This window comes from Orcinus orca, chromosome 8, assembly GCF_937001465.1.
Source record: "Orcinus orca chromosome 8, mOrcOrc1.1, whole genome shotgun sequence".
Lineage (NCBI taxonomy): Eukaryota > Metazoa > Chordata > Mammalia > Artiodactyla > Delphinidae > Orcinus > Orcinus orca.
In genome coordinates, this window is record NC_064566.1 from 51,736,673 (window position 1) to 51,764,023 (window position 27,351).

At 37.7% G+C, this 27,351-nt stretch overlaps 1 protein-coding gene and 1 long non-coding RNA gene across 11 annotated transcripts in view; one reads left to right on the plus strand and one right to left on the minus strand.

Moving 5' to 3' along the window:
- C2CD3 (C2 domain containing 3 centriole elongation regulator) overlaps positions 1-27,351 on the minus strand; it is a 131,539-nt gene that overhangs the window by 81,775 nt on the left and 22,413 nt on the right. For all 9 annotated transcript variants that reach the window (XM_033405690.2, XM_033405691.2, XM_004279783.4 and 6 more), the window contains 5 exons: positions 26,900-27,028; positions 6,042-6,189; positions 2,604-2,758; positions 1,596-1,802; positions 952-1,064 (listed from right to left, as the gene is read on the minus strand). In XM_033405690.2, the coding sequence (XP_033261581.2) occupies positions 952-1,064; positions 1,596-1,802; positions 2,604-2,758; positions 6,042-6,189; positions 26,900-27,028 (752 nt within the window). The remainder of the gene's footprint in view (positions 1-951; positions 1,065-1,595; positions 1,803-2,603; positions 2,759-6,041; positions 6,190-26,899; positions 27,029-27,351) is intronic.
- LOC125965140 (uncharacterized) overlaps positions 1-27,351 on the plus strand; it is a 44,689-nt gene that overhangs the window by 13,068 nt on the left and 4,270 nt on the right. The window contains exon 3 of one of the 2 annotated variants that reach the window (XR_007478697.1): positions 6,022-7,797. The exons of the other annotated variant lie outside the window; for it this stretch is intronic. This is a non-coding gene — a long non-coding RNA (uncharacterized LOC125965140). Of the gene's footprint in view, positions 1-6,021; positions 7,798-27,351 lie in introns of those variants that run through there. 2 annotated transcript variants of the gene reach the window in all.

Here is a 27,351-nt window from a genome sequence, read left to right on the forward strand (position 1 = left end):
CTGACTTCAGCCAGCAGAATCAAGTATACATTCTCGAATGCTTTTAACAAACCTCCAGAGCACCTTCTGTTGCTATCGATAATTTAAGCATACAGAAAATAAAAATATGAAAAATTTTAAATGCCCTAATTCTTCCTTATGGTGATGGGGAAAGTGAAACAATGTACTCTAGTAAAAGAGTATATTAAGTTATTTAGGTGCTGTTTTTAAGGGTAAATAAGTATTTATTTTAAACGCTTGTGCTGGATATACTCACATCAAATGAGAAATGATACATGTGCAAGATTATTCACTGAAGCACTGTCTTTAACAGCGAAATATTGAAAACTTAAATATTAAAAGTTGAAAATATTACAGTAAGTCCAAAAAGCCAGTCACAAATATCACATATTATATGATTCCATTTATATGAAATGTCCAGGATGGGAAAATTGAGAGAGACAGAAAGTAGATTAGGAGCTGCTTAGTGAAAGGGGGCGAAGAGAGAAATGAGGAAAGAATGCTAATAAGTATGGGATTTCTTTTAGGGGGGATGAAAATGTTCTAAAATTAGATTGTGGTGATGGTTACACAACCTATGAATATATTAAAAATCATTGAGTTGTATACTTCAAATGGGTGAATTGTATGGTATGTGAGTTATACCTTGATAAAGCTATTTTTAAAAAGGGAAGAAAAGAAAAACGTCAATAGTTGAAAGAACATGATCTAAGCATCAGGAGTTCTGAGTTACAGTTTCAGCTATGTCACTGCCTTTCTGCCTTGCATCAGAATACTCATAGCACCTCTGGACCAGTTTCCTCACTTGTAAAGTAAAGGAATTAGATTCACTTCAAAATTCTTTCTGCCTCTAAGATTCTATGATAATACAGGAGTATATGAATAATTAGGGATTCAAAAATTCTTCCAAAGCCAAAATATCTAAGGAGCAGAAATCAAGTTCTCTCTTACTTCCATCTGTAATTTTACTGGATGCGAGTCGAACCACCTCAGTGATCAAAGCTGTCTTTGTCAATCCATTTTTCGAAAAGCCCATAGGAAAGTGATATTCCACAAAGAAGGTGCTAAAAAGTCGAAACAAGAAAAGTAATTAAAAAACAAACCAAATAATAAACGTATTTTCTCTCTGATAAATCCTACATATCTTTCAAGGCCCTATTTTTAGAACCTCAGGTCCTCAGAGGACCGACCTGCTCTTTTCAAAGCCTCTACCAGTCTTGCGTTCCCACAGCACTTTTCATATAAAACATCTCTTTTGGCCCCTAAAGCCCTATCATATTGGGTTGGCCTAAGAGTTTGTTTGGGCTTTTCTGTAACATCTTACAAAAACCCGAACGAACTTTTTGGCCAACCCAAGAGACAGCCATTTAAATGTTTCTCTCTCCTGTTGACTGTAAGGCATGGAAGAATGGAGCCTGGGTCTTAATTTTCTTTAATGCTTGGGACCTAGTGGGGGATTCAGTACATTTTTGTTGATTGAATGAAGCATATGAAAGCACTTTACAAATCAGAAAGTACTATGTAATTATTTATTATTACTACCAGACACACTTTCCAGAAATGTCAAATTTAGTTTTCCCATGTTAGAGACATACCGCTTTTTTGTTGTCAGCTTAGGTAGTCTCCCAGGAAAGCTTTTTTTGCCAGGGGTCTCCTGGAGACTATCTGGAGGAACTCCCATTGTTTCGATGATGATTCTGACTGAATGTGTTCTACCCAGAAGGGCCAGTCTATCCACACTTAGTGTCATCACTTGGGCATCTTCTGGAGTTTCTGATAGCATCTGTTGTTCAATCAAGTTTCTGAAAGTTCATATAGACAGTGAGGCAGATGGTCAGAAGCCAAATATGAAACGATCTAGTTGGTACAGGCAAGAGGAGGAAGGAGGAAAGGCAGCAGGCATCTTAATTCACAAGTTATCAAAGATTGGGAAATGGCTTTAATCATCATAATTCTGGTCCTAATCTACGAAAGAAATCTCAAAAAATGTAAAAACAGGGACTTCCCTGGTGGTCCAGTGGTTAAGACTCCACGCTCCCAATGCAGGGGGACCGCATTTGATCCCTGGTCAGGGAACTAGATGCTGCATGCCGCAACTAAAGATCCCACAACAAAGATCCCACATGCGGCAACAAAGATCCCATGTGCCACAACTAAGACCCATGCAGCCAAAAAAAAAAAAAAAGTAAAAACGTTCTTGTAATCCAAAGGCTTATTATCTCCACACAAGTACAGAAACTGATATAACAGAATTAGGTTTTCAACAAGGGATACAGACTTTACTTCAGTTATTCACTACTTTAATATAACTACTATCATCACTTTTGTGTATTCCTTTTCATTTGCTTTCTTTATGCATATTTTCTACATTAAGGGTAACAGAGCACACATACAACTTAGAATTCTGCTTTCTCCCTTAATTATTTTATCACATCCATCTTTTCATGTTATTGCATGTTTAAGGACTGCAATACTTAATGAGTTACTGTAACTCAACCAGTCTGACAGTATTGGCAAACACAGGTGATTTCACTTGAAGAGATCTTGTGAAAATAATCTTCCTTTGCTTTTGACTCTAAACAAGCATTCATAAAGAGGCTCACCTATTTTTCTTGCCCACCGCCTTCTTCTTCAACTTATGATCATTTGACTCTAGAACCTTAGAAGATCTGGCAAGAGCTTTTGACTGGCTCATTTTTTTAGAAGGGACAACATCATCATCTCCACTGAAGACATCACTGACACTGGTATCAGATTTCTATGGGGGGAAGAAACAAAAAGAGAGGCACTAAAAGATAACTGCTTTGGGGATAGTGGTAATGAAAACATTTCTCTAAAAGTAGTAATCAAAAGAGATAACTGACACGAGGAAGATAATCCTGTTTCTCCTGGCTATATAAAAATAATATGAAGTTCACAAAAATAACCTACAAGTTCAGTTCAAAGAAAATAAATGAAAATAGATTCTTCTTTTGAATCCTCAAAAGTAATAACAACCACTATTTACTGACTGCCTTCTATGTAACTGGTACTATGTTAAATGCTGCGTGTGTATTTCTAATCCTTAGTACATTCCTGTAAGGTGTCCCCATCTCAATTTTTTTTTTTCGGTACACGGGCCTCTCACTGTTGTGGCCTCTCCCATTACGGAGCACAGGCTCCGGACACGCAGGCTCAGCGGCCATGGCTCACGGGCCTAGCTGCTCCGCGGCATGTGAGATCTTCCCGGACTGGGGCACGAACCCGTGTCCCCTGCATCGGCAGGCGGACTCTCAACCACTGTGCCACCAGGGAAGCCCTAAAGATTCTACTTTTTTTCAGCACTCTATACTCCTAATGATTCATTCTGCTTTTAATCTTGCTAAGATGAACTGTTTGTTATATGTCACAAATTTTCGTAATGGCAGAACCAGTGGGTAAACCCCCGGTAATTTTATCCTGAGAAAAGGCAGCTGAAATTGACTAATCAGCTCTAACACAAATGCAAAATAAGAAGACAGCGTTACAGTTATTTGGCTCCAATTAAAAAAAAAATCTTGTTGTTATAAATGCAGGAGACCAATCCAAAGTAGTTTTAAGCTTATCACCTCCAACTCCCTTTTCTCAGCATCTCAGGGTATATAAAGTATTGACCTGTCATAAGGGTAACAAATTAATAGTTAAATAGGCATGATCAGAATGTCCTTCTAGGAGGCAATGTAACTTTTCCAAGGTGAAATTACAAAGCTTTTTGCACTTAAGTTTTTCTTTGTTAAGTGGCAGCTTCTAAAAATGGTTTTGACAAGGTGATCAAAAGCTAGATGGGTTCACAGCCTGAAGAAAATTAGAGTAAATATAAACCAGGTTGTTCAAAAGCTCATAATTTCAGGAAACAAAACCACAAGGTAATGCTGAATTTCTAAGCTGTGGATGTTATTCAATATTAAGAACATTAAACACTGACCCCAGGGAAGGACATGAGCATTCTAACTCCTTGGTCTTCCCAGTGCCTCAAGGCCAATTGGTTCACTCCTTCTTCCAGTAAACAAACATTTTCTAAAATTATTTTGTTCAGATAGCATGGGGGATTACTTAGTACCATTCACACATTCTTTCGTTTATTCACTAAGAATTCACTGAGTACTCAAAATTCTATCAGGCCTTTGTTTTACAGGTAATAAAAAGATAATGAAGACATGTTTTTTTTCATGAGGAACTGTATCATACAACATAAGGGCTGTAAGAGAGGTATGTGCAGGATATTGTGGACATTCAGGCAACAAACTCTGCTTAGAGGAGTCTGGGATGGTTTCTTCATAGAGGTGATGAGTTGATTTTTAAAGAATGAAGAGAAGTTTACCAGATGTATAAGGGCATTTCAACATCCTTCAACAAGTAGAAGGACCAGTATGAGCAAGAGATATGGGGATGGAAAAAGCTAGACTGTGAGACAATCAGTATGACTGGAGTCTCCAGTGGTTACAGGGCAAAAGTGGGAGATGAGGTTAGGGAGGTCAAGTCAAGATCAGATTCTAATGCTATGCTCAAGACTTAGGAGATGGTGTGGTCTAGTGGGAACAACATGGGCTTTTTGCCAGACAGACTAGGGTAAGAATTCTAGTTCTGCCTAACTACTAGTAATTAATGTCTCTAAGCTTTTATTTCATGATATGTAAAAGGATAACACTATCTCATGGGGCTAGTAAAAGAATTAAATGAAATAATGAACTTAAAACATTTGGCACAGTACTTAATAAATAACAGGTAACGTAAATTCCCTGGCACACAGAAAATGTGTACTAAATGTAAGTTCCCTTTCTCTTTTCTCCTACAGGTAACACAGTATCAGTGATGACTTTTAAGGTAGAAAGTCATTAAATCCTAACAATTCACAGTGTCTTTTAAGTCCATCTCCTCCTTTCCAATCCCACTGCTGCCACTCTCATTCTGGCATGCTCTCTCTCTCTCTCTCTCTCTCTCTCTCTCTCTGTCTCACACCTCCAATAACCCAATGGCTTCCTATCTGCTCCCATTATTCTCCCCACAGTTGACCTCCTACATCACTGCCAGTTTAACATTCCTAGAACACTATTTCAGTCATGTCATTTCCTCCTCACTCGACATTCAAACGCTGTTACAGACTGCTTGTAATGCGCTAGCCTGCCTCGTCAATGTCTCTTCCACACGAATTCTTACCCAGTCAAATTAGATGCCTTGTAGTACACAAACTGCTTCTCTAAACAGGTCATTCTTTCTATTCCTATTTCATATCGTTTATCTCTCTGAACACTACTTTTCAAGTCTCAGTTAAAATCCCTTATCCCTCATGATGCTCCTTCCTGACAATCTCATGTAAAAGTCCTCCCTGCTTCTTCTGCACCCTGGTCACCCTCATTGCTTTTCCACTGAGCTGGTATAAACTACACTGTATTTCAGGTATCTTTGCTGACCTGGAGAAAAAGAAAATAGGGAATATGACAGCAATCTTCACAAATATGATTATTTGTGGAACAGTGAATGAACTCATTTTGTATACACTCTAGAAGATGCTAAACCAATGAATAGAACATACGGCTTGACATAAGAAAGAACTTTGAAAATGCTAAAACTGCCTGAAAAGAGAATGTTCTGTCTTAAGGGTCAGTAGAGGTATTTGTCCACCATGAGTAGAGGTGTTTCTGGAACATCTGTATCTGAAAAGATACCAGTCAAGGGTGGTTCTGAGGGTATACCTACATTAGCTCTTCCTTGAAAGAGCTCTTAGGAAGCCACATAATATATTAAGATTATAGGCTTTGGACTCAGGTAAACTTGAATTTGAATCCTGGCTCTAACATTTACTTGCTATGATGTGTCCTTGGACAAAATAATTAATCTTAGTAGGCTTATCTCCTCATCTGTAAAACGAGGATAATACTCTCCTCTTCAGATTGTGATTATAATTAAATAAGGTATGTAAAATGGATAGCTTTCTGTCTGGCAAGTGGTAACATGCCTACACCCACTAATATTATTAATACTCTTGTTCTCCAATTCCTAAAGTTTCAGATTCAGTGACTTACGGGTGCTGTGTAAAACAAGTTCTCCAGGAGACTCTGGTCATACTGAGGGTCACTGGGCTCACTGCTGCAATACACATCACTCCCAGGAGATGGGGAATCTGGAGGAGAGCCTAGCCCGTCCCAGTAACGACCTTGGGATAATTCGGCACTGCAGAGATAAGAAAAACAAAGCAGGACTTTAAGAGAAGTTTCAGCTGAGCTATTCTTTTTTTTATTAAACGCTTTGAAGTTCTAAATGTGGAAGAAAATATGTTAAACAGAAGACTTACATTAAATAGAAGATTATCTGATAAATAGTTTCATAGTATATTCCCCCTCCTCTGGGGTGTCAACAGCTAGCATTCAAAAAATACACTACTGACAGTGATTGTGATCGCATTCATTTATTTAACAAACATTTTAGTGGGTAACTATTATGTGCCAGGCATGGTGTTAGGTCCTGAATGCTACAGAGATGGCTAACCTAACTTGTTCTACTCTTGTGCTGCTTATGGTCTAGTAGGGAGGAAAAAAGGCAAAGAATTAACTATAATTCAATGAGTTAAATGTTATATACTGTTTTTGTGAAGAATGGCTAATTCATAAATATGCCTTCTTCTATTAAGCAAAAATATGTGTATTTAGGTTAATTATGGCAAGATTAGTTCTATGTGGGATAGAGAAATAAGTAAAACAGATACTCTAGTTATAAAGAGTTTGTAAACTAATAAGAAACATAAGCATACAAATACGTGTATATTTCATTCATTTTTGTTTCTCCTATAGTAACTAGCACTTAATGAACATCTGTAAATGAACTTATTGATTCTTAATGAACATGTTATTAATAATAAAAACAATATTTATTAAGTACTTAATATATGCCAAACACTGTGCTAAGCATTTCAATTATTCTTTCAACTTTGCTTCCCTTTCAAGCTAGCTACTATACTTTTTTTCCCTTCTGTAGTTTCTCCAAAACACGTGATCACTACCTTCAAATTAGATCATGTTCCTATAATTCTTGGAACAAAGAAATGCTCAACAAATAGATGCTCAATAAATGTTCCTTTCTTCACCTTTCCTTAATTTATAGCAGAGTTTCTCAACCTTAGCACTACTGACATGTTGGGTCAGATAATTCATTGTCACTGGGAGCTACTCTGTGCATTTTTGATCCCTGGACCCTACTCATCAGAAGCCAGTAGCACTCCTCCAGGTGTGACAATCCAAAGTATCTCCAGACATTACCAAATGTCTCATGGGGTGGGGGTAGGGGAGAACTGCCCTCCAGTTGAGAACCACTGATCTATAGTAATCTCTCTCTGAAAGGTCAAGAACAACTTCCTAACTGCCAAAATCCAACTAACAACTTCCCAATCCACACAGCTTCTCTGCAGCTTGTGAGCACTGCTCCTTTTTGAAGCTCGACTTCTTGGTACTCTACACAATTCTCATTTGCCACTTATGGTTCCCCTTTCCAATCCCCTCCCCAGCACCCCCCCACACCAGTTGCTTTTCTCCCCTCTTTGCACACCCTTAAATTTATGAATTCTGTTCAGTATATAGTCCTCTACCCTTATTTCCCCCCCAAAATTAACATTTCTTTGAATTTATTCTTCTGTCTTTGACACAGAAAAAGGCATGCCATTTCCCTCCATGCAATATTTAGGACATACTTATAACCAGAAACTGGGAGAGGTCAGAAGTATTTTGCACAGGCCAGAGGCCTGGGGTTCCTGTTGGGAGGGCAGGAGATATAAAAGTAAAAGAAAAAGGGTCTGGGAAGGGTTGGAATTTGTCTGTATTCTTTGGCTACAAGACAAGTCCATTCTCAGAACTTCCTTCTTTTTCTTTTTAATCATGTTTTAATCAAAGAACACATGTACCTATTTTATATTTTTATTTAAAAATAAATTTATTTATTTTGGCTACGCCGGGTCTTAGTCTGCAGCATGCGGACTTCTTTGTTGCGGCATGCATACGGGATCTAGTTCCCCGACCAGGGATTGAACCCGGGCCCCCTGCACTGGGAGCCCCAGGTCTTACCCACTGGACCACCAGGAAGTCCCTACACATACCTATTTTAAAAGTCAAATAGGACTACCAAGACATAATGAAAATCAGTAGCTGCCTGCCTCCTTAGAATCACTTTCAGCTCCTTAAGATGTTTCTTCTGGTATTTACCTTCATATTTCTAAGTAACACATGTGTACTGCTATTTTCTGATTTTTCACTTTTCACTTTTCTAAATGATTTATGGACTTTCTAGCATGAAAAATGAAGGATCCACTCTCTTATACCATTATTCTTGGAAACAGATTTCCCTTTCCCCCATCTTCTCAATTTATATTACAATTTTTTGTTGTTAATCTTCAGGGTTAACATCAGAGCCAAGTATAATTTACTATACTTTCTTTACGACTTCTAGTTTTCCTTGTTTTAATAACTGTCTTAACTTTCATTTACTTAGTTTTCTACGTGCCTATTACTATTTCATTATTGAACTCTCCAAGAGAACGGACAGATTTCTTCTCATTCTGCTCAAACACAGGAGCAATGTGCTTCCACCTACCCTTTCCCCTCCTTAGAAATATCCCTACTGAAGCCCTGTCCTGCTTCCATAGAAGTGTTCGCTCTCAAAATATGACACAGGCCATAAAGCTCCTCTTCTCTTTCTTCTCTGTTACATCCCCTACTTCTTGGACTCCATGCCTTGCTCTTTATTCCTATATTCTCTTTGTTGTAGAGAATACCCTATGGTTCCCTGAGAACTAGTGCAAGAGAGGCAATCTTTCGAGTCCCTGCATGTATGAAGATATTTTTACTCTACCCTCACACATGATTGATTGGAAACGGAATTTGAGGTCAACAATTAAGAATTTTCAGAATCCTGGGACTTTCCTTGTGGTCCAGTGGGTAAGACTCCATGCTCCCAGTACAGGGGGCCCGGGTTCAATCCCTGGTTGGGGAACTAGATCCCACATGCATGCCGCAACTAAGAGTTCGCATGCCACAACTAAGAAGTCCACATGCTGCAACTAAACATTCTGCAATGAAGATCCCGCAAGCCACAACAAAGATCCCACATGCCGCAACTAAGACCTGGCGCAGCCTAAACAAACAAACAAAAAAGAATAAATAAATAAATATTAAAAAAAAAAAGAATTTTCAGAATCCTGAAAGCAATTCTCCACTGTCTTCCATGGAGCTGGAAGAAAACTCTTTTTTATTTCTGGCTTTATTGAGGTATAAATGACAAATAAAATTGTAACATATTAAAAGTGTACAATTGATGACTTGATATACATTGTGAAAGAATTCCTCTCATTGAGTTAATTAATGCACCTATCACCTCACGTATTTCCTTTTCCCTTCTTTCTTCCTTCCTTCTTTCCTTCCCTTTTTATTTTCTTGTGAGAACATTTAAGTTCTACTCTCTCAGTAAATTTCAGTTATGCAATACACTGTTATCAACTATAGTCACATTATAACTAGATCCTCAGACCTTATTATTCTTATAACTGAAAATTTGTACCATTTTACCAACCCCTCCCTATTTTCTCCAACCCCCAGAAACCACTTTTTGATAATGTTTCAATAAATTTGACTTTATTTTGGATTCCACATATAAGTGATACCATGTAGTATTTCTCTGTCTGGCTTATTTTGCTTAGCATAATGCTCTCCTGGTTCATCCATGTTGTAACAAATGACAAGATTTCCTTCTTTGTTAAGGCTGAATAATATTCATTCCATATTTTCTTGATCCATTCATCCACTGATAGACACTTAGGTTGTTTCCATACCTTGGCTATTATGTATAATGCTGCAATGAACATGGGAGTACAAATATCTCATCAACATAATGATTTCAAGCAAACTAAACGTCCATCAACAGAGGAATGGATAAAGATGTGGTACATATATACAATGGAATATTACTCAGCCATAAAAAGGAATGAATAATGACATCTGCAGTGACATGGGTGGACTTAGAGATTGTCATACAGAGTGAAGTAAGTCAGAAAGAGAAAGCCAAACATCGTATAATATTGCTTATATGTGGAATCTAGAAAAACGGTTCAGATGAACTTATTGGCAAATCAGAAAGAGAGTTACAGAATAGAAAATAAACTTCTGGTTACCAAGGGGGGATGGGGGTGTGGGATGAATTGGGAGACTGGATTGACATACATACACTGCTATATATAAAATAGATAATTAATGAGAACCTACTGTATAGCACAGGGAGCTCTACTCAATGCTCTGTGGTGACCTAATGAGAAGGAAATCTATACAACAGTGGATATATGTATATATATAACTAATTCACTTTGCTGTACAGCAGAAACTAACACAACATTGTAAAGCAACTATACTCCAATAAAAAAAAAAGATAAACAACAAGGACCTACTGTATAGCACAGGGAACTCTACTCAATACTCTGTAATAACCTATATGGGAAAAGAATCTAAAAAAGAATAGATATATGTATATGTATAACAAAACCACTTTGCTGTACACCTGAAACACAACATTGTAAATCAACTATACTCCAGTATAAAATAAATGTTTTTTTAAATTTCAAAAAAAAAACAGACAATGATTTCATTTCCTTTGTATATACAACCAGAATTGGGATTGCTGGGTCATATGGAAGTTCTATTCTTAATTTCTGGAGGAACCTCCATACTGTTCTCCATAGTGACTATACCAGCTTACATTCCCAATGACAGTGTACAGGGTTTTCTTTTTCTCCAAATTCTCACCAGCATTTGTTATCTCTTTTCTTTTTGTAACAGACATTTTAATAGGTGTGACGTGATATCTCATTATGGTTTTGATGTTCAGTTCCCTGATGATTAATGATGTTGAGCACATTTTCTTGTACCTCTTGGCCATTTGTATGTCTTCTTTGGAAAAAAGGTCTATTTAGGTCTTTTGCCCAATTTTTAATTGGGCTATTTGTTTGTTGTTTTTTTTACTATAGAGTTGTATAAATTCCTTGTATATTTTGGATATCAACCCCATATCAGATACGTGGTTTGCAAATATTTTCTGCCTTTGCATTTTGTTGATGGTTTTCTTTGCTGTGTTTTAGTTTCATGTGGTCCCACTTACTTATTTTTGCTTTTGTTCCCTTTGATTTTGGTGTCAAGTCCAAAAAATTATTGACAAGACCAATGTCAAGGAGCTTACCCCGCTATGTTTTCTTTCAGGAGTTTTATGGTTTCAGGTCCATGCTCAAGTCTTTAATCCATTTTGAGTTGATTTCTGTGTACAGTGTAAAACAGTGTCCAGTTTCATTCTTTTTTTTTGGATTTATTTTTAAATTTTATTTTTAAATTTTTTTATTCAAACAGAAAGTCACAAAAATTATAATCATCCTCATCAGTTCACTCAGTCCCATGTAATTAATTTTTCTTTCATCTTGATCTTTGGTTAGCACTTTTATGAATTCATCAGTTTTCCATTAGAGTTCTGAAAATGCTTATACATTCAGTTCAGCAGTATAGTCGGTTACCAGAAACCTGTGCTTGTCACAGTCTTTTCCATGAATTCCTTGAAGATGAAACCCTTTTATAGGAACATTTTTGCAAAAGCATGAGACTACACCCAGAACTGTCTGTAAATGACAAAAGACTTAAAAATGACCACAGTTAAAGATTTCACGAAAGTTCATAATAATGCAATTGACAAGGAAATTTAGTTATTTCTGAGATATACATTTTAAAATAATAATTAGAATGATGACTTATAACATTATATGAGAACATATAAGATTTTTAGGAATTTCATGTAATGTCTGAAACATTTATATTAACATATTTCCATACAAATAACCCAAAGAAAGTTTAGTATTAGTCGGTTTTTTGTTTTTTTTAATTTAATTTTACTTATTTTTTTAAACAGCAGATTCTTATTAGTCATCCATTTTATACACATCAGTGTATACATGTCAATCCCAATCGCCCAATTCATCACACCAGCATCCCCATCCCCCGCAGCTTTCTCCCCTTGGTGTCCATATGTTTGTTCTCTACATCTGTGTCTCAATTTCTGGCCTGCAAACCGGTTCATCTGTACCATTTTTTTTTTGGTTCCATATACATGCGTTAATATACGATATTTGTTTTTCTCTTTCTGACTTACTTCACTCTGTATAACAGTCTCTAGATCCATCCATGTCTTAACAAATGACCAAATATCGTTCCTTTTTATGGCTGAGTAATATTCCATTGTATATATGTACCACTTCTTCTTTATCCATTCATCTGTCGATGTGCATTTAGGTGGATTCCATGACCTGGCTATGGTAAATAGTGCTGCAATGAACACTGGGGTGCATGTGTCTTTTTGAATTATGGTTTTCTCTGGGTATATGCCCAGTAGTGGGATTGCTGGATCATATGGTAATTCTATTTTTAGTTTTTTAAGGAACTCCATACTGTTCTCCATAGAGGCTATATCAATTTACATTCCCACCAACAGTGCAAGAGGGTTCCCTTGTCTCCACACCCTCTCCAGCATTTGTTGTTTGTAGATTTTCTGATGGTGCCCATTCTAACTGGTGTGAGGTGATACCTCACTGTAGTTTTGATTTGCATTTCTCTAATAATTAGTGATGTTGAGCATCTTATCATGTGCTTCTTGGCCATCTGTATGTCTTCTTTGGAGAAATGTCTATTTAGGTCTTCTGCCCATTTTTGGATTGGGTTGTTTGTTTCTTTAATATTGAGCTGCATGAGCTGTTTATATATTTTGGAGATTAATCCTTTGTAAACTGATTCATTTGCAAATATTTCCTCCCATTCTGTGGGTTGTCTTTTCATCTTGTTTATGGTTTCCTTTGCTGTGCAAAAGCTTTGAAGTTTCATTAGGTCCCATTTGTTTATTTTTGTTTTTATTTCCATTACTCTAGGTGGTGGATCAAAAAAGATCTTGCTGGGATTTATGTCAAAGAGTGTTCTGCCTATGTTTTCCTCTAAGAGTTTTATAGTGTCCGGTCTTACATTTAGGTCTCAAATCCATTTTGAGTTTATTTTTGTGTATGGTGTTAGGGAGTGTTCTAATTTCATTCTTTTACACATAGCTGTCCAGTTTTCCCAGCATCACTTATTGAAGAGACTGTCTTTTCTCCATTGTATATCCTTGCCTCTTTTGTCATAGATTAGTTGACCATAGGTGTGGGGGTTTACCTCTGGGCTTTCTATCTTGTTCCATTGTTCTATGTCTCTGTTTTTGTGCCAGTACCATATTGTCTTGATTACTGTAACTTTGTAGTATAGTCTGAAGTCAGGGAGTCTGATTCCTCCAGCTCCGCTTTTTTCCCTCAAGACTGCTTTGGCTATTTGGGGTCTTTTGTGTCTCCATACAAATTTTAAGAGTTTTTCTTCTAGTTCTGTAAAAAATGCTATTGGTAATCTGATAGGGATTGCATTGAATCTGTAGATTGCTTTGGGTAGTATAATCATTTTCAAAATTTGGATTCTTCCAATCCAAGAACATGGTATATCTCTCCATGTTTGTATCATCTTTAATTTCTTTCATCAGTGTCTTATAGTTTTCTGCATACAGGTCTTTTGTCTCCCTAGGTAGGTTTATTCCTAGGTATTTTATTCTTTTTGTTGCAGTGGTAAATGGGAGTGTTTCCTTAATTTGTCTTTCAGATTTTTCATCATTAGTGTATAGTAATGCAAGAGATTTCTGTGCATTAATTTTGTACCCTGCAACTTTACCAAATTCATTGATTAGCTCTAGTAGTTTTCTGATGGCATTTTTAGGATTCTCTATATACAGTATCATGTCATCTGCAAACAGTGGCAGTTTTACTTCTTCTTTTCCAATTTGTATTCCTTTTATTTTTTTTTCTTCTCTGATTGCCGTGGCTAGGACTTCCAAAACTATGTTGAATAATAGTGGTGAGAGTGGACATCGTTGTCTTGTTCCTGATCTTACAGGAAATGCTTTAAGTTTTTCACCATTGAGAATGATGTTTGCTGTGGGTTTGTCGTATATGGCCTTTATTATGTTGAGGTAGGTTCCCTCTATGCCCACTTTCTGGAGAGTTTTTTTTTATCATAAATGGGTGTTGAATTTTGTCAAAAGCTTTTTCTGCATCCTTTGAGATGATCATATATATATATATATTTTTTTGCGGTACACTGGCCTCTCATTGTTGTGGCCTCTCCCGTTGCGAATCTAGCACAGGCTCCGGACGCGCAGGCTCAGCGGCCATGGCTCACGGGCCCGGCCGCTCCGCGGGATGTGGGAACTTCCCGGACCCGGGCACGAACCCGCGTCCCCTGCATCAGCCGGCAGACTCTCAACCACTGCGCCACCAGGGAAGCCCTGATCATATGGTTTTTATTCTTCAATTTGTTAATATGGTGTATCACACTGATTGATTTGCATATATTGAAGAATCCTTGCATCCCACTTGATCATGGTGTATGATACTTTTAATGTGTTGTTGGATTCTGTTTGCTAGTATTCTGTTGAGGATTTTTGCATCTATATTCATCAGTGATATTGGTCTGTAAGTTTCTTTTTTTCTAGTATCTATGTCTGGTTTTGGTATCAGGGTGATGGTGGCCTCATAGAATGGGTCTGAGAGTGTTCCTCCCTCTGCAATTTTTTGGAAGAGTTTGAGAAGGATGGGTGTTAGCTCTTCTCTAAATGTTTGATAGAATTCACCTGTGAAGCTATATGGTCCTGGACTTTTGTTTGTTGGAAGATTTTTAATCACAGTTTCAATTTCATTACTTGTGATTGGTCTGTTCATATTTTCTGTTTCCTCCTGGTTCAGTCTAGAAGGTTATTCTTTTCTAAGAATTTGTCCATTTCTTCCAGGTTGTCCATTTTATTGGCATAGAGTTGGTTGTAGTAGTCTCTTAGGATGCTTTGTATTTCTACGGTGTCTGTTGTAACTTCTCCTTTTTCATTTCTAATTTTATTGATTTGACTCCTCTCCCTTTTTCTTGATTCTGGCTAATGGTTTATCAATTTTGTTTGTCTTCTCAAAGAACCAGCTTTTAGTTTTATTGATCTTTGCTATTTTTTTCTTTGTTTCTATTTCATTTATTTCTGCTCTGATATTTATGAATTCTTCCCTTCTGCTAACTTTGGGTTTTGTTTGTTCTTCTGTCCCTAGTTCCTTTAGGTATAAGGTTAGGTTGTTTAGTTGAGATTTTTCTTGTTTCTTGAGGTAGGTTTGTATAGCTATAAAATTCCCTCTTAGAACTGCTTTTGCTGCATCCCATAGGTTTTGGATTGTTGTGCTTTCATTGTCATTTGTCTCTAGGTATTTTTTGATTTCCTCTTTGATTTCTTCAATGATTTCTTGGTTATTTAGTAACGTATTGTTTAGCCTCCGTGTGTTCATGTTTTTTATGTTTTGTTCCCTGTAATTGATTTCTAATCTCATAGCGTTGTGGTCAGAAAAGATGCTTGATATGATTTCAATTTTCTTAAATTTACTGAGGCTTGATTTGTGACCCAAGATGTGATCTATCCTGGAGAATGTTCTGTGCACCCTTGAGAAGAAAGTGTAATCTGCCCCTGTTGGATGGAACGTCCTACAAATATCAATTAAATCTCTCTGGTCTATTGGGTCATTTAAAGCTTGTGTTTCCTTACTAATTTTCTGTTTGGATGATCTGTCCATTGGTGTAAGTGGGGTGTTAAAGTCTCCCACTATTACTGTGTTACTGTCGATTTCCTCTTTTATAGCTGTTAGCAGTTGCCTTATGTATTGAGGTGCTCCTATGTTGGGTGTACATATATTTATAATTGTTATGTCTTCTTCTTGGATTGATCCCTTGATCATTATGTAGTGTCCTCCCGTGTCTCTTGTAACACTCTTTAAAGTCTATTTTATCTGTTATGAGTATTGCTACTCCAGCTTTCCTTTGATTTCCATTTGCATGGAATATCTTTTTCCATCCCCTCACTTTCAGTCTGTATGTGTCCCTAGGTCTGAAGTGGGTCTCTTGTAGACAGCATATATTTATGGGTCTTGTTTTTGTATCCATTCAGCGAGCCTGTGTCTTTTGGTTGGAGCATTTAATCCATTTACGTTTAAGGTAATTATCGATACTATGTTCCTATGACCATTTTCTTAATTGTTTTGGGTTTGTTTTTGTAGGTCTTTTTCTTCTCTTGTGTTTCCCACTTAGAGAAGTTCCTTTAGCATTTGTTGTAGAGTTGGTTTGGTGGTGCTGAATTCTCTTAGCTTTTGCTTGTCTGTAAAGCTTTTGATTTCTCCATCGAATCTGAATGAGATCCTTGTGGGGTAGAGTAATCGTGGTTGTAGGTTCTTCCCTTTCATCACTTTAAATATGTCATGCCACTCCCTTCTGGCTTGTAGAGTTTCTGCTGAGAAATCAGCTGTTAACCTTATGGGAGTTCCCATGTATGTTATTTGTTGTTTTTCCCTGGCTGCTTTCAATAATTTTTCTTTAATTTTTTCCAACTTGATTACTATGTGTCTCGGAGTGTTTCTCCATGGGTTTATCCTGTATGGGACTCTCTGTGCTTCCTGGACTTGGGTGGCTATTTCACTTCCCATGTTAGGGAAGTTTTCAACTATAATCTCTTCAAATATTTTTTCGAGTCCTTTCTCTCTCTCTTCTTCTGGGACCCCTATAATGCGAATGCTGTTGCGTTTAATGTTGTCCCAGAGGTCTCTTAGGCTGTCTTCATTTCTTTTCATTCTTTTTCTTTATTCTGTTCTGCAGCAGTGAATTCCACCATTCGTCTTCCAGGTCACTTATGCGTTTTTCTGCCTCAGTTATTCTGCTATTGATTCCTTCTAGTGTAGTTTTCATTTCAGTTATTGTATTGTTCATCGCTGTTTGTTTGTTCTTTAATTCTTCTAGGTCTTTGTTAAACGTTTCTTAAATCTTCTTGATCTTTGCCTCCATTCTTTTTCCCAGGTCCTGGATCATCTTCACTATCTTTATTCTGAATTTTTTTTCTGGAAGGTTGCCTATCTCCACTTCGTTTAGCTGTTTTTCTGGGATTTTATCTTGTTCCTTCATCTGGTACATAGCCCTCTGCCTTTTCATATTGTCTATCTTTCTGTGAATGTGTTTTTTGTTCCATAGGCTGCAGGATTGTAGTTCTTCTTGCTTCTGCTGTCTGCCCTCTGGTGGATGAGGCTATCTAAGAGGCTTGTGTAAGTTTCCTGATGGGAGGGACTGGTGGTGGGTAGAGCTGACTGTTGCTCTGGTGGGCAGAGCTCAGGAAAATTTTGATCTGCTTGACTGCTGATAGGTGGGGCTGGGTTCCCTCCCTGTTGGTGTCTGGCCTGAGGCAACCCAACACTGGAGCCTACCTGGGCTCTTTGGTGGGGCTAATGACAGACTCTGGGAGGGCTCACGCCAAGGAGTACTTCCCAGAACTTCTGCTGCCAGTGTCCTTGTCCCCACGGTGAGCCACAGCCACCCCCCACCTCTGCAGGAGACCCCCCAACACTGGCAGGTAGGTCTGGTTCAGTCTTCCCTGCGGTTACTGCTCCTTCCCCTTGGTCCCGATGTGCACGCTACTTTGTGTGTGCCCTCCAAGAGTGGAGTCTCTGTTTCCCCCAGTCCTTTCAAAGTCCGGCAATTAAATCCCACTAGGCTTCAAAGTCTGATTCTCTAGGAATTCCTCCTCCCTTTGCTGGACCCCCAGATTGGGAAGCCTGACTTGGGGCTCTGAACCTTCACTCCAGTGGGTGGACTTCTGTGTTATAAGTGTTCTCCAGTCTGTGAGTCATCCACTCAGCAGTTATGGGATGTGATTTTACTATGATTTTGCCCCTCCTACCGTCTCATTGTGGCTTCTCCTTTGTCTTTGGATGTGGGGTATCTTTTTTGGTGAGTTCCAGTGTCTTTCTGTCGATGATTGTCCATCAGCTAGTTATGATTCTGGTGTTCTCACAAGAGGGAGTTGAGAGAATGTCTTTCTACTCCGCCATCTTGGTTCCTCCAGACTTACTACCCATGCAGTTTCATTCTTTTACATGTGCTTGTCCATTGTTCCCAACCATATTTATTGAAGAGAACATCCTTTCTCTATTAAGTATTCTTGGCCTCTTTGTTAAAAACTAATTGACCATATATGCATGGGTTTATTTCTGGGCTCTCTATTCTGTTCCATTGATCTACGTGTCTGTTTTTATGCCAACGCTATACTATTCTGATTACTATAGCTTTGGATTATACTTTGAAATCAGGAAGTGTGATTCCTCCAGCTTTGTTCTTTAAGATTGCTTTGGCTATTTGTGGTCCTATACAAATTTTAGGATCATTTTTTTCTATTTCTGTGAAAAATGCCACTGGAATTTTATAGACATTGCACTGAATAGACATTGCTTTGGGTAGTATGGATATTTTCTTTTTTTTTTTTTTTTTTTTGCGGTATGCGGGCCTCTCACTGTTGTGGCTTCTCCCGCTGCAGAGCACAGGCTCCGGACGTGCAGGCCCAGCGGCCATGGCTCACGGGCCCAGCTGCTCCGCGGCACGTGGGATCCTCCTGGACCGGGGCATGAACCCGTGTCCCCTGCATTGGCAGGTGGACTCTCAACCACTGTGCCACCAGGGACGCCCAGTATGGACATTTTAACAATATTAACTCAATCCATGAACATGGAATATCTTTTCATTTATTTGTGTTCTCTTCAATTTTCTTTCATCAATGTCTTATAGTTTTCAGTAAACAGGTCTTTAATGTCCTTGATTTAACTTATACCTAGGTATCTGATTCTTTTTGATGCTATTGTAAACGATCTGTCTTCTTACTTTCTCTTTCTGATAGTTCATTGTTGGCGTAGAAAAACGCAACTGATTTTCATATACTGATTTTGTATCCTGCAACTTTACTGAATTCGTTTATTCTAACTAGTTTTTCGATAGAGACTTTAGTGTTTAATGTCATCTACAAACAGTGGCAGTTTCACTTCTTCTTTTCCAATCTGAATGCTTTTTATTTCTTTTTCTTGCCTAATTGCTCTGGCTGGGACTTCCAGTACTGTGTTGATTAAAAGTGGTGACAGGGCTTCCCTGGTGGCACAGTGGTTGAGAGTCCGCCTGCCGATGCAGGGGACGCGGGTTCGTGCCCCGGTCCAGGAAGATCCCACATGCCGTGGAGCAGCTAGGCCCATGGGCCATGGCTGCTGAGCCTGCGCGTCCGGAGCCTGTGCTCCGCAACAGGAGAGGCCACAACAGTGAGAGGCCCACGTACCGCAAAAAAAAAAAAAAAAAAAAAGTGGTGACAGTGAGCATCTTTCTTTTATTCCTGATCTTAAAGGAAAAGCTTTCAGTGTTTCATCATTGAGTATGATGTTAGTTGTGGGCTTGTCACATATGGCCTTTGTTATGTTGAGGTACATTTCCTCTACACCCAGTTTGTTGAGAGATTTTATCATGAATGGTGTTGAATTGTGTCAAATGCTTTTCCACATCTATTGAGATGATCACATGATTTTTATCCTTCTTTTTGTTAATACGGTGTATGATATTTATTGATTTGCAAATGTCAAACCATCCTTGCATCCTTGGAACAAATTTCACTTGATGATGGCATATGATCCTTCTAATGTATTGCTGAATCTGATTTGGTAATATTTTGTTGAGGATTTTTGCCATTTATGTTCATAAGAGATATTGGCCTATGATTTTCTTTTCCTTACAGTGTCTTTGTCTGGCTTTAATGTCAGAGTAATGCTGGCCTCATAAAATGAATCTGGAAGCATTCCTTCCTCTTATGTGTTTTGGGAGAGTTTGAGAAAGATTGTATTAGTTCTTTAAATGTTTGGTAGAATTCACTACTGGAGTTTTCGGGACCTTAAATTTTTGTTTAATTTTATTTTATTTAATTTATCTTTTTGGCTGTGTTAGGTCTTCGTTGCTGTGCACGGGCTTTCTCTAGTTGCGGTGAGCAGGGGCTACTCTTCATTGCGATGCGCGGGCTTCTCTTGTTGTGAAGCACAGGCTCTAGGTGTGCAGGCTTCAGTAGTTGTGGCTCAAGGGCTCAGTATTTGTGGCTCGCGGCCCCCAGAGCACAGGCTCAGTAGTTGTGGCGCACAGGCTTTGTTGCTCTGTGGCATGTGGGATCTTCCCGGACCAGGGCTCGAACCCATGTCCCCTGCACTGGCAGGCAGATTCTTGACCACTGCACCACTAGGGAAGCCCTGGAATTATTTTGTTGGGAGGTTTTTAATTATGACTCAGTCTCCTTGCTAGTAATCAGTCTGTTCAGATTTTTCTGTTTCTTTATGATTCAGTTTTGGTAGATTGGATATAAACTTATCCATTTCTTTTAGGTTTTGCAATTTGTTGGTGTATAATTTTTCATAGTAGTCTCTTACAATTCCTTGTATTTCTGTGATGTCAGTTATAATATCTATTTCATTTATAATTCCACTGAACTCCTCTCTCTTTTCATCTTAGTACGTCCAGCTAATGGTTTGTCTACTTTATCTTTTCAAAATACCAGCTATTAGTTTCATCGATCTTTTCTGTTGTCTTGTTAGTCTCTATTTCATTTATTTCTGCTCTGATCTTTGTTATTTCTGCTCTGATTTTTGTTATTTCCTCCCTTCTGCTAACTTTGGGCTTAGTTTGTTGTTTTTTTCTAGTCCCTTGAGGTGTAAAGTTAGTTTTTTAGTTGAGCTGTTTATTTCTTAATATATGTATGTATTTTTTTATCTTACATGTTATGTCTTACAAAACCTTACATGTTTTTTTTTTTTTAATTTTTATTTTATATTGGATCATAGTTGATTAACAAGGTTGTTACTTTTGGGTGTACAGCAAAGTGATTCAGTTATACACTTAAATGTACATTTTACTGCTATAAAATTCCCTCTTAGATATGCTTTTGCTGCATTCCATAGGTTTTGGTATGTTGTGTTTTTTTCCCCCTTGTCTTAAATGATATTTTTACATTTCTTATTTGATTTCTTCTTTGACACATTGGTTGCCAAGGAGCCTGTTGTTTAATCTGTACATATTTGTCAATTTTCTAGTTTTGGATATTGATTTTTAGTTTTATACCATTGTAATCGGAAAGGATGCTTCATATTTCAATCTTCTTAAATTTATTGACTTCTTTTGTGGCCTAACATATAATCTCTCCTGGAGAATGTTCCATGCATGCTTGAGAAGTGTATGTATCCTGCTGCTGTTAGATGGAATGTTCTGTATATGTCTGTTACGGACATCTGACTTAATGTGCCATTTGAGTCCCGCCGTTTCCTTACTGATTTTGTTTTGATGATCTATTCATTGTTAAAAGTGAAGTCCTCTGTATTGCTGTTTACTTCACCTTACAGATCTACTAACATTTGTTTTATATATTTAAGTACTCCTAGGGTGGGTACCTAAATATTTACAGTTGTTGTATCCTTGTGATGAATTGACCAACTATAATTATATAATGACTTTCTTGATCTTGTTATAGTCTTTGGCTTAAAGTCTATTTTTTTCTGATATAAGAATAGGTAACCCCCCCCCCCCACTCTCTTTTGGTTTCCACTCGCATGAAACATCTTTCATATCCCGTGTGTGTGTCCTTAAAGCTGAAGTGAGTCTCCTGTAGGCAGCAGAGAGTTGGGTCTTGTTTTTTTATCCATTCAGCTACTCTCTAGCTTATGATTGGAGAATTGAGTCCATCTACATTTAAAGTAATTAATGATAGGAGTGAACTTATTACTACCATTTTGGTAATTGCTTCCTGGTTGATTTGTAATTCTTTTGTTCCTTTCTTGCTCTCTTCCTTTAGGATTTGATGACTTTCTGTAGTGGTATGTTTTGCTTCCTTTCTCTTTCTCCTTTGTGTATCCACTATAGGCTTTTGCCCTGTGGTTACCATGAGGCTTACATAAAACATCTTACATTTATAATAGTCTATTTTAAGGTGATAACTTAACGTTGAACACATACCAAAGCTCCTCCCCCCCCCATATTTTAAGTTTTTGATGTCACAATTTGCATCTTTTTACACTGTATGTCCATTAACAACTTATTGTAGTCATATTTATTTTTATAACGTTTGTCTTTTAACCTTCATACTAGATTTGTAAGTGATTTCTCTACCATCATTAGAGTAATAGAGTATTCTGAATTTAACTGTATACTTAACTTTATCAGTGAGTTTTATACTTTCATGTTTTCTTGTTACTAATTAGTGTCCTCTGGTTTCAGTTTGAAGAACTCCCTTTAATATTTCATGGAAGGTTGGTCTAATGGTGATGAACTCCTTCAGTTTTTGCTTGGAAAATACTCTTTCTCTCCTTCAATTCTGAAGGACAACTTTGGCAGGTAGAGTATTCTTGTTTGGCTGTTCTTTTTTCTCAGCACTTTGAATATAACATTGCACTCCCCTTTAGCATGCAAGATTTCTGCTGAAAAATCTGCTGAAAATCTTATGGAGGTTCCCTTGTCCATAACAAGTTGGTTTTCTCTTACTGTTTTTAAGATGCTTTCTTTGTAACTTGACAATTTAATTATAACATGTCTTGGTGTGGGTCTCCTTTGAGTTGTCTTACTTGAAACTCTCTGGGCTTCCTGGATCTGAATGTCTGTTTCCCAGGTTAGGGAAGTTTTCAGCCATTATTTCTTTGAATATTTCTTTTTCTTAAAAAAATATTTATTTTTTTGGCTGCACTGGGTCTTAGCTGTGGCACGTGGTATCTTCTTTGTTGTGGCATGTGGAACCTTCATTGCAGCATGCGGGATCTTTAGTTGCAGCATGTGAACTCTTAGTTGCAGCCTGCTAACTCTTAGTTGTGGAATGTGTCAACTCTTAGTTGTGGCATGTGGGATCTAGTTCCCTGACCAGGGATCGAACCCGGGCATCCTGCATTGGGAGCATGGAATCTTAGCCACTGAACCACCAGGGAAGTCCCCATTATTTCTATGAATAAGCTTTTTGCCCCTTTCTCTATCTCTTCTTCTTCTGGGGCCTTTATAATGTGTATATTGGTCTGTTTGTTGGTTCCCCAACATCCCTTAAGCTATCTAACTGCTTCACTTAAAAATTTTTCCTTTTTGCTCCTTTGATTGCATTCCACTGCCCTGTCTTTGAGTCTGCTAATCCTTTCTTCCCATTGATCTAGTCTGCTGTTGAACCCCTCCTGAATATTTCGTTTCAGTTATTGTATTCTTCAGCTCTGTGATTTGTTTGGTACTTAAAAATTTTTTCTATCTCTTTGTTGAAATTCTCACTTGGTTCATGCATTGTTCTCCTGACCTCAGTAAGCACACCTTTATGACCATTATTTTTAACCCTCTATCAGGTTAATTACTTATCTCTGCTTCATTAAGATCTGTTTTTGGATGTTTATCCTGTCTTTTTCTTTGGAACATATTCCTCTGTTTCTTTATTTTCCTTGCCTTTCTGTGTTGGTTTCTGCTTATTAGATAAAACCGTCATCCATCTCAGCCTTGATAGAATGGTCTTGTGTAAGGGATGAACCTCATTGATCAGTCCAGCCCAAGATCTTAGTTGCCTCATAAGCTTTTGTGACTTTCTAAGCCTTCTTCTTTGTTCTTAGTGGCTCCCAGTAGTGGAGGGTGTGTTAAGACCCATTAGTGTCCCAAAGGGGAGGATCACAGCCAACACCTAGATGTAGGCTGATTAGAAGCTGGACCCTCACTAGCAGCACCTTCCAGGGAGAAACTGGGAGATGGGTGTTTTTGCCTGCTTCCTCTGTGCTGGGTCTAGGTGTACAGCTGTCCGGGTGAGGGTGCTCCTGCACCCGTTATGTTTTGGGGGCTCATCTCTCTGGTAAGAATCTTAAAAGTTGGGAATGCTAGATGTGGGGTTCAAGTCCTTTGCTCCTCAAGGAGAAGCTAGGAATTGGGGATTCCCTTCTGATTGTATGGTGCTGTGTTGGGGGTGGGGTTTATGGTGAGAGTGTTTCTCAGACTTTCCTACTCATTTGATGATATTTTCCCATTCCTCTGATGTGTAGGAGTTGGTCAGTTACTTTCTCAATCTCTTTCAGAGGGAACTGCTCTGTGTGCAGCTGTACATTTGGGGCATCTGTGGGAGGAGGCGAGCTCAGAAGCCTCCTATGTCTCCATTTTGGTCAACTCTATGGAATAAGTGATGTTTTTCCAATTCCTGATATTGTATACATAAGCATTTTTTTTTCTTTTTGGACATTTTTAAGATTGTCTATTTATACTATTCTGAAAATTCATGATTGTATATCTTGGTGCAGTTTTTTTTCATTCACTCTGCTGGATTCTTGATTCCTATTTTTTTTTAAACAGCTTTATTTAGACATAATTCACATAACATACAATTCACCCATTTAAGGTGAGCAATTCAATAGTTCTTAGTATGTTTACAAATATGAACAATCATCACCACAGTCAATTTCAGAACACTTATGTCACCTCAAAAAGAAACTCTGTATTCAAGACCTATCATCACTTATGCCCCATCCATCACACGCAGCCCTAAAGAACCACTAATCTTTCTGTCTCTAGAGATTTGCCTATTTTGTACTTTTCATATAAATGTAATCATAAAATATGTACTCTTTTGTGACTGGCTTCTTTCACTTAGCATGATGTTTTCAAGGTTCATCCATGCTGCAGCATGTTACCTGTACTTTATTCCTTTTTATGGCCAAATAATACTCCGTGTGGATATACCACTTTAAAACAATCCACTAATCAGCTGATGGACATTTTTGACTATTATGACTATGTAAATTCATGTACATGTTTTTGTGTGGACTTATATGTTCATTTTCCTTGGGTATATACTTAGGGAGTTGAATTGCTGGGTCATATGGTAACTTGATGTGTAGCAATTTAGGAACTGACAGACTATCTGCCAAAGTGGCTGCATCATTTTACACTGCTATTAACAGTGTATGAGGGTTCCAAATTTTCCACATCCTCACCAACACTTAATCTGACTTTTTGATTCTAACCATCCTAGTGGGTATGAAGTTTTTTATAGTTTTGATTTGCATTTTCCTGATAACTAATGGTGTTGACATCTTTTATGTGCATATTAGCCATTTGACTATCTTCTTTGGAGAAATCTCTATGTAGATACTTTGCCCATCTTTTAAATTGGGCTATTTGTGCCGTAATTATTAAGTTGTTGAGTTCCTTATATAGTCTAGATATAAATCTTTTATCAGATATATAATTTGTAAATATTTTCCTCCATTCTGTGATCTTTTCACTTTCTTAATAGTATCCTTTGAAGCACATTTTAAATTTTGACTGAATCTAATTTATCTACTTATCTATTTTTTATTGTTGTTGGTTGTGTTTTTGATGCATACCTAAGAATCCTTTCCCAAATCCAAGGTTACAAAGATTTACCTCTGTGTTTTCTAAGAATTTTATAGTTTTAGTTCTTCCATTTAGCTATCTGATCCATAATGAGTTAATTTTTTTATATGGTTTGAGGTAAGGGTCCAATTTCATTTTTTCCATGTGGCTAGCCAGCTGTCCCAGTACCATTTGTTGAAAAGACAATTCTTTCCCCATTTAATGGTCTTGACACTCTTGTTGAAAATCAGCTGACCATAAACACATGGGTTTATTTCTAGACTATCAATTCTATTCCATTTATTTATATGTCTATCCTTATGCCAGTACTAAACTGACTTGATTACTCTTGCTTATAGTAAGTTTTAAAATAGCAAAGTGTGAATCCTATTTTTTTCTTTTTCAAGATTCTTTTGGTTATTCTGGGTCCCTTGTAATTTCACAGTAATTTTATAATCAGCTTTTCAATTTCTACAAAGAAGCCAGCCATGATTCTGACAGGGATTGCATTGAATCAAGAACATGGGGTTTTCTCCATTTATTTAGATCTTCTTTAGTTTCTTCCAACAATGTTTTGTAGTTTCCAGAGTTGTTTTACACTCCTTTAGTTAAATTTATCCCTAAGTATTTTATTCTTATCAACGCTATTATAAATGGAATTTTTTCTTAAATTTATTTATTTATTTATTAATTATTGGTCTTCTGGCCATGCTGTGTGGCTTGCAGGATCTTAGTTCCTTGACCAGGGATCGAACCCAGGCCCCAGCAGTGAAAGCACAGAGTCCTAACCACTGGACCACCAGGGAATTCCCTTAATTTTACTTTTCGATTGTTCATTGCAAGTATATAAAAGTACAATTGACTTTTATATAATGATCGTGTATCCTGCAATCTGTCTGAATTTATTTATTATTTCTAATAGTTTCTTAGAGGATTCTTTAGGATTTTTTTTTTTTGCAGTACACAGGCCTCTCACTGTAGTGGCCCCTCCCGTTGTGGAGCACAGGCTCCGGATGCGCAGGCCCAGCAGCCATGGCTCACGGGCCTAGCCTCTCCGCAGCATGTGGGATCCTCCCAGACCGGGGCACAAACCCACGTCCCCTGCATTGGCAGGCGGACCCTCAACCACTGCACCACCAGGGAAGCCCTAGGATTTTTTTACATACTAGATCATGTCATCTGTGAATAAAGATAGTTTTACTTCTTCCTTTCCAATTTGGAACCCTTATATATTTTTTTCCTGCCTAATTGTTCAGGCCACATAGGTAGTAAGAGAGAGACCTCAAATTTCAACTTGTGTCTGTTTAAAATCCATGTTCTTTTCATTATAACCTGCTAGCTAACCTTGGTGTTGGGGAGAGAGATGAAAAATAAGAATGGAAAGGTAGATTGGAGACCATTCCGTAAGTGAAGCTAAGAATAAAAAGCTAAAGATTGGATTTTTATTTAGTAGGTAGTGAATAACCAAAGGGACGACTTGGTTATTCTAAGGAAGTGTTGCTTTAAGAAGAGAAATCTGTTAACAATGTACCCAATGAATTGGAGGAATAATTTAAAAGGAAAGAAAGCTAGTTAAGAGCTCTTACCTGCCCAATAGCAGCTGTATGGCTCTGGTATCAGCTTTTGTGTCATGTTTCCAAAATGTATTCTCAGTTGGAGGGAGGAGGTGATCTTCAATGTGGTCTTTAAATTGATTCCTAGACAAGGCTTTGATTCTAAGGAATGAAAAAAAATACTTTTTCAGTGGCTAACATATGGGAAAAATCTAAATCAGAATTAATTGAACATGGAATATTAACATACTTCAGCCTTCACCTTAAATATACATAAAACTTCACAATTTACAAAGCCCTTTCCTATATTAGAATCTCATTTCATTTATGTAAGAGAGGGAGGAGAGAATATACCCATTTTTTATATAAGCATGCTGGTTCAGAAAGAGTTAAGAATTTAGCCATTTACATATTTAGCAAGTGTCAGTGCTAGGTCTAGATTTTGGGTATCTTAGCTCCTAGTTTAGGCTTCTTTTCTACCACAT